Below are 7,459 nucleotides of genomic sequence, written 5' to 3' on the forward strand. Positions count from 1 at the left end.
ATTTGAAAACCAAATAGTCTTCTCATGGCCCATTCATTATTGCTCCAAAGCTCCTGAGAGAAAGGACTGATGTTCAGAAGTCACCAGATTTGGGAAATATAGGCAAGAGTCATTTCCTGGTGGAAACAAGGGCGCTCAGTTCAGTCTTTAGCCCAGCTTAAGATAGGAAGCTGATAATCTGAGTGGTCAACTGGCCTCCATAACAGAACCTTTTTGACTTGGCAACTTTGGAACTGAGCTGACTGTTGCATCACCCATTGTTCCAGAGAAGGGCTGGGGTTCTCTTGAGTCAAAGGCGGCTGAACCTCTCTTTGCAAGAAAGCCAGTTTTGCACCCGTGTTTCTGAGCTTGGGCAAGCCCAGAACGATGGTCACAATCGAGTCGGAATCAGACTTCTATGACGTGTTTGAGATCCTGGGGAAGGGGACGTTTGGGGAAGTGGTGAAAAGCTGGAAACGGAGCACGGGGGAGATGGTCGCCATCAAGATCCTGAGAAATGACTCCTACCGGAGCAGAATCATCAAGAACGAGCTGAAGCTACTACAGACGATGGCTGAGGTGGACTCAGAGCAGTCCCACATTGTCCAGTTCCACGAATTCTTCCACGACGAGCTCAAGTTCTACCTGGTCTTTGAGCTGTTGGAGCAAAACCTCTTTGACTTCCAGAAAGAGCACAATTTTTCCCCTTTGCCAGTCCGACACATTCGGACGGTGACCACACAGGTGCTGAGAGCCTTAGCCAAGCTAAAAGAGCTCTCCATAATCCATGCAGACCTGAAGCCGGAGAACATCATGTTGGTCGACCAGGTGAGGTATCCTTTCCGAATCAAGGTGATTGACTTTGGATCTGCCAGCATCTTCAATGAGGTGCGCTATGTCAAAGAGCCATACATCCAGTCCCGGTTCTACCGGGCGCCAGAGATACTGTTAGGGCTACCGTTCTGTGAGAAAGTGGACATGTGGTCCTTGGGGTGCGTGATGGCAGAGCTGCACCTTGGCTGGCCTCTCTACCCCGGGAACAATGAATACGACCAGATACGGTACATCTGTGAAACTCAAGGGATGCCCAGGACCACCCTTCTCAACGCTGCCAGGAAAGCCCACCTCTTTTTCAAAAGAAGCCAGCATCCCGAGGTGGTGAATTCCTGGCAGCTGAAGACCCCAGCAGAATACCTGGCGGACACCAAGGTGAAATCTGTGGAACGGAGGAAGTATGTGCTGAAGTCCCTGGACCAGATGGAGACGGTGAATGTCCACAAGATGATCTACCCAGACAGCGAGGCCTTGGCTGAGTACTTTGACCTCCGGAGCATGGTGGAGCTCATTAAGAGAATGTTGACCTGGGATTCCCATGAGCGTATCACCCCTAGCGCAGCCCTGAAACACCCCTACATTTCCACACAGCCACTCAAGCAGAATTATGATCTCACTCAGTATTATCAGTTCTGCATGAGGAGCCTCCATGAGTCACTCCCCAACCATGGAAAAGCGGTGGAGGAGGAAACTCAGGTCTATAGCCCTATGGAAGAGGAGCACTTCTACGCTTCCCAGCAGTCCTTCAAGGAGGACAATGCTCATGGCATCCAAAGGACCACCAGCCAACTGGATGATCTGAGCATCGCTGAAGCCAGCCGGGAGGTGCCCCTGAAAGTATGGGGCGAAGGACCCAGTGGAGGTCTCTACGAGCCTCTCTCTGGCCCCACAGAGGCTGCCTCTGGCCGGCGCAAGACCCTCCACCAAAACTTTCGTTTGTGCCATGAGCAGCCAACCCAGCAAGAGCCCATCATGCCCTACTACAGGAACCGTCATGGGAGTCCCAAGCATCGCAAGGCATCCCACCATGCCAAGTTGGACCCCACTTTTGAAAATCTCATCCTCCTGGGACAATATTCACCGGAAGACACCCTCAGCTGGGAGAAGGAGAGCAACGCTAGCACTAACTCCCTGCCCGAGTCCAATGGAAAGGAAGATCCTAACTACCCCAAAGGTCTGATGTTGTCACCCAAAACTCAGGTAGCGGTCATTGAATTCCTTCAGTCGAAGGGGGCATGAAATCGTTCCCTTAAGAAGGGAAAAGTCTCAGAGAAGTCTTCCAATACAGAAGCAGCATACCAACACTTTAGACCAGGCATGGGCAAATTTTGGCCCTCCAGGTGTTTTGGACTTCAACTCCCACAATTCCTAACAGCCTACTGGCTTTTAGGAATTGTGGGAGTTGAAGTCCAAAACACCTGGAGGGCTGTTAGGAATTGTGGGAGCTGATGTCCAAAACACCTGGAAGGCTGTTAGGGAGTTGAAGACCAAAACTTCTACCGACTGTTAGGGATTGTAGACGTTGAAGTCCAAAACACTTGGAGGGCCAAAGTTTGCCCTTGCCTGCTTTAGACAATGGGCTTAGTTCTTGTGACAGTTCAAAAAGGGTGTCTTTACATGAGTTGTGAGTGTAGCTACTCCTTCCTGGAGACTTTTAAAAAACAAAACAAAACCCAACTTGATATAGGAGGTCGTATGTGTGATCCTGATACTTTAATCATTGCTTGCTGATGTGATTGGCTGACCAATCAAATTACCAATGTGCTGCCTTTCTATGCTGCTTTGCTCTCAGAGTAGGGCCCAGGACAGCTTCTAAACAATCAAAATATTGCAATTAGAAAACAATTAAAAGCAAATAAAATAAAATAAAAAACCTCTCCATGAGTCTGGAAGTCCTCCAGAACGATTCTACTGTCAACATCCACTGGACTCTGAGCATAAAGCTCTATTAGAGGACCTAAAGATTCCTAAAGAGAACATTATAACCAAATCAACGAATAATCATACTCACAAAAAGTCAAAACCACAATTACAGAGGGCCAATTTTAGTGTAAAAATATTTTTAAAATAAAACAGTTTGGGGGGTAAGATTAAAGCCCACTCTCCTACCCATACTTCCCTCACTTGCTTCAGTTCTTTGCATTCATAGGGAGAGGCTGTAGCAAAGTTTTCTGAATCTGACACCTTTTCTTTCATGTCAGGAGCGACTTGAGAAACTCCAAGTCGCTTTGGGTGTGAGAGAATTGGCCGTCTGCAAGGACGTTGCCCAGGGGACACCCGGATGTTTTGATGTTTTACCATCCTTGTGGGAGGACGTTGCCCAGGGGACACCCAGACATTTTGATGTTTTACCATCCTTGTGGGAGGCTTCTCTCGTGTCCCTGCATAGGGAGCTGGAGCGGACAGACGGGAGCTCATCCGTGCTCTCCCTGGATTCAAACCTCCAACCTGTCGGTCTTCAGTCCTGCTGGCACAAGGGTTTAACCCATTGCATCACCTTAGTCTGGCTCATTAGTCTGACATCCAATCTATAGCAAATGCCTTATGTTGCCCAATAGCTGAGCCAATCCAAACGTTACAGTTAGATGTCAAAGAGTTGGAAGAGACCTCTAATTCACTGCTTCTTAAACAAATGGGGTCAATGTTGGGTTTCTGAAAAAATTGGCAACTATAAAAGTTTTCTGAACATCGTGACTGTTTTAGGCATTTATACATACCAATTGTGCAATGTTTACATTGGACTCTGCACAAGATGCTTCAACTGACCTTCACAAAACAAGGGAAATCAGCCTGTTCAGTAAGCCTTTGCAAATGCCAATTAACTGTTTGATTTTTTCATACTTATCATATACCTATATATGGGTTCCATAGTGGTGCAGCGGGTTAAACCGCTGAGCTGCTGAAGTTGCTGACCAAAAGGTTAGCGGTTCAAATTCAGAGAGAGGGGTGAGCTTCTGCTGTTAGGCCTAGCTTCTGCCAATCTAGCAGTTTGAAAACATGTAAATGTGAGATCAATAGGTACCGCTTCTGCGGGAAGGTAACGGCGTTCCATGCAGTCATGCTGGCCACATGACCTTGGAGGTGTCTACGGACAATGCCAGCTCTTCAGCTTAGAAATAGAAATGAGCACCAGAGTCCCAGAGTCAGACACAATAAGATTTTGTGTCAAGGGAAAACCATTACTTTACCTTTAATATAATATTCTGTAATATAATATATAATATAATATAATATAATATAATATAATATAATATAATATAATATATAAATGCCTCCTACAAAATGTCAATTTGGAGACCTCAGGAGGGCATGGGTGGAAGATCAAAATCTGGCCATGGCACACAAGGACAACCGTGTTGAAATAAACAACAGCCCCAATCTGGCAGCCAGCCACTCGTTTCAAAGGTTTCCCATTCTGTTTCTTTAAGGAACATAGACTGGGAAGAACTGATGCAAAGCAGAGACATTTCTCCCATTCCGCATAATGGGCCCCGATTCCCCCAAGACAACCAACAATGGCACTGTGTATTGTAGCCAAAGTTTTAATCCAACCAAGCCACCGGCATAGCCACTCCATACAGTCAAGCCGGCCACATAACCTTGGAGGCGTCTACGGACAACGCCGGCTCTTCGGCTTAGAAATGGAGATGAGCACCACCTCCCAGAGTTGGACATGACTAGACTTAATGTCAGGGGAAACTTTTACCTTTACCTATACATATATATACCCAGCGTCATATGAAAAAGTTTCAGATGGAAAGGGTTCACAAGCGGAAAATGTTGAAGAAGTCCCATGTGTTAGTCAACCCAAACGTGTTTGGATACCATAATAGAGTTGGAAGACACTCATGGGTCATCTTCCTCAGTGCAGGATCTCCAGCTAAAGCATGCATGGGCAAACATTGGCCCTCCAGGTGTTTTGGACTTCAACTCCCACAATTCCTAACAGCCAGTAGGCTGGGTTGTTATAGGTTTTTTCGGGCTATATGGCCATTCTCTCCTGATGTTTCGCCTGCATCTATGGCAAGCATCCTCAGAGGTAGTGAGGTCTGTTGGAACTATGAAAAAGGATTTATATATCTGTGGAATAACCAGGGTGGGACAAAGAACTCTTGTCTGCTGGAGCTAGGTGTGAATGTTTCAACTGACCACCTTGATTAGCATTTGATGGCCTGGCAGTGCCTGGGGCAATCTTTTGTTGAGAGGTGATTAGATGTGCCAGATTGTTTTCTCTCTGTTGTTTTGCCAGTAGGCTGTTAGGAAATGTGAGAATTGAAGTCCAAAACACCTGGAGGGCCAAAGTTTGTCCAGGCCTGATAAAGCATCCCCAGCAGATTGTTGTCTAGCATCTTTATAGAAGACGTCTGAAGAAGGAGACCCCATGAACTGTTGGAAATAGCAACCTTCCAAGGCTCCACTAACTGTAAATGTGTATAGTTGTTAACCTATATTGTATGTACATTTTGGTTTGCCAGTTTGACTGTACCTCTTTGGTGTGGGAGGGGCTTCAGACACAGGACTCTATGTTGTATTCAGTTTGCATCAGACCTCAATGGAAGTGGGTGCATGTATGTTGCTGTTTGGACTTTAGAGAGAAGTATGCTTTTAGACCTCAATTGAGGTGGATGAAGTTTGTTTCCTTTCAGACTTCAGTGAATACAGTTATACAGTTTGGACTACATATGCTTAAAGACTGTGGACTAGTATGCTGAATATATACAAGAAGTTTGTTAGTAAACCTGAGATGTTATTTTTCAAAGAAGACCTTGGTTTTTTTTTATCTCAGAGTATATACTTTAAGAGGTTTTAAGGAAGTGTATATCTTTTGGGCAATTGCAAATTCAACTTCAAAGACACAACCATCCTCTGCTAACCAAACATATTTTTGTAGTGGCATGTCTTTATCCATGGCAGTTCAAAGACATGGTTCTTCAGTTTAACAGCCGAGTTACCTATGTGCCATTACATGAATACTTATTAATTTATTTATTTACAGTATTTATTAGGTACTAGCTTGGGGACCCGGTGCTGCCCAGGTTATTTGAGAAAGGAATTGTGTATCAAGGTTGGTCTTTATCAGTTATTTATATGGGTTGCAGTGGTCTCAGGAAGTTAGTGAAGGTACTGTGAGTCCCATCATCTATGGTCCATCCTCCTCCAAACTGAACCAGGATGGAGAGTGGGTCATGCGGACTCTGTGTGCCAAGTTTGGTCTTGATCGGTCATTAGATGAGGGTTGTAGCAGTCTTGGAAAGTGAGTGGAGGTACTTGAAGTCCTATCATCCATAGTCTGTTCTCCCCCAAACCTCACCAGAATGTTGAGTTGGCCATGGGGGCTCTCTGTGCCAAGTTTGGTCTTTATTGGTATTTGGATGAGTGTTGCTGTGGTTTCAGGAAGTGAGTGAAGGTACTGCAAGTCCCATCATCCATCGTCCATCATCTGTGTGTCTGTCTATATATGTTGTGTGTCTATGGCAGTGGTTCTCAACCTGTGGGTACCCAGGTGTTTTGGCCCACAACTCCCAGAAATCCCATCCAGTTTACCAACTGTTAGGATTTCTGGGAGTTGAAGGCCAAAACATCTGGGTACCCACAGGTCAAGAACCACTGCCATAGACACACAACATATATAGACAGACACACAGAGGCTATTTAACATTCCAGTTTTCATGAGGGCATTCTGACCACCAGGGGAGCTGTTGCTTCAATGTCCATTTGTGACACCAATGGAGTACTTCCTCATTCTTTGCACATTTGCTGGAGATTTTTTATGGCGTCGTAAATTAGTTAAATTAGCTTCCCCGCATAAGCGGTACTTACATTTTCTACAGCAAGCTACACAAGCTACACAAATTGGTCGGAAGCTCACTCCGACCAGGCTGGCTTCGAACTCATGACCTTTCAGTCAGTAGTGATCTTGTGGTTTTCAAAAGGTGGTCTCTATGCTCATTTGCCAAACTGATGTAACATCATTTTAACCTTTTCAATAAGGTTATGATGCACTTCTTTCCAATAGGTTATGGAATTTCCAATATGAATTTTTCCTCTTTCTCTCTGGCAGAGAGGCCCTGCTGAAGCGTTCGAGCCCGCCGCCTCTGCTATGCAGGTCTCTGGTCCCACCACTTGGCTGCCGGAGGAGGACTGGTTGTCAGACCGGGGGGCCGCCCCACTCAAGGCCGTGCTGCACGCCCCGCGGAACCGGCACCACCAGCTGCAGCCCCCTTACCTCCAACACATCGCCAGCCACCACTGACCCACCCGCAGCGGGGCATCTTTGCCCAGGCAGGACGAGGGCAGAGGCGCAGCAGAAAAGAGACAAGAGAGAGGAGGGCACCCTGGCGGGGCCCTTCTCCTCAAACAGAGACCCTTTGTAGCCCTGAAATATATAGACTGTTCCTGGCTGCCCCCAGCTGCTTCCTTCCTAATAAAGAAAAAAACTCCTTGCTAGAATGATTCGTGAGCTGTGCTGAGAGCTCCAGGCTGGAAGGGGTGAGGGATCCATGTGGGGTACAAAGGGAGAGGGTCGATGGGGTTACATGGAGACTTTTCCCCCAACTAAGGGCTAACAAGTGCATTTCCCCCAGCCCACTTGCAACCCCTGATGCTCTCAATTGCTGCTGCATCTGTAATAAACACTTTATCAATT

The 7,459-nt window shown here is 46.4% G+C and overlaps 1 protein-coding gene across 1 annotated transcript; it reads left to right on the top strand.

Moving 5' to 3' along the window:
* The first annotated feature begins 366 nt into the window (after nucleotides 1–366).
* Nucleotides 367–7,066, top strand: LOC137097954 (homeodomain-interacting protein kinase 4-like). The gene is made up of 2 exons (XM_067473443.1): nucleotides 367–2,016; nucleotides 6,875–7,066. Exons 1-2 carry the CDS (start codon nucleotides 367–369, stop codon nucleotides 7,064–7,066), a joined length of 1,842 nt encoding a protein of 613 aa, XP_067329544.1.
* Nucleotides 7,067–7,459: the final 393 nt, after the last annotated feature.

The sequence above is a fragment of the Anolis sagrei genome, chromosome X (assembly GCF_037176765.1).
Source record: "Anolis sagrei isolate rAnoSag1 chromosome X, rAnoSag1.mat, whole genome shotgun sequence".
Taxonomy (NCBI): domain Eukaryota; kingdom Metazoa; phylum Chordata; class Lepidosauria; order Squamata; family Dactyloidae; genus Anolis; species Anolis sagrei.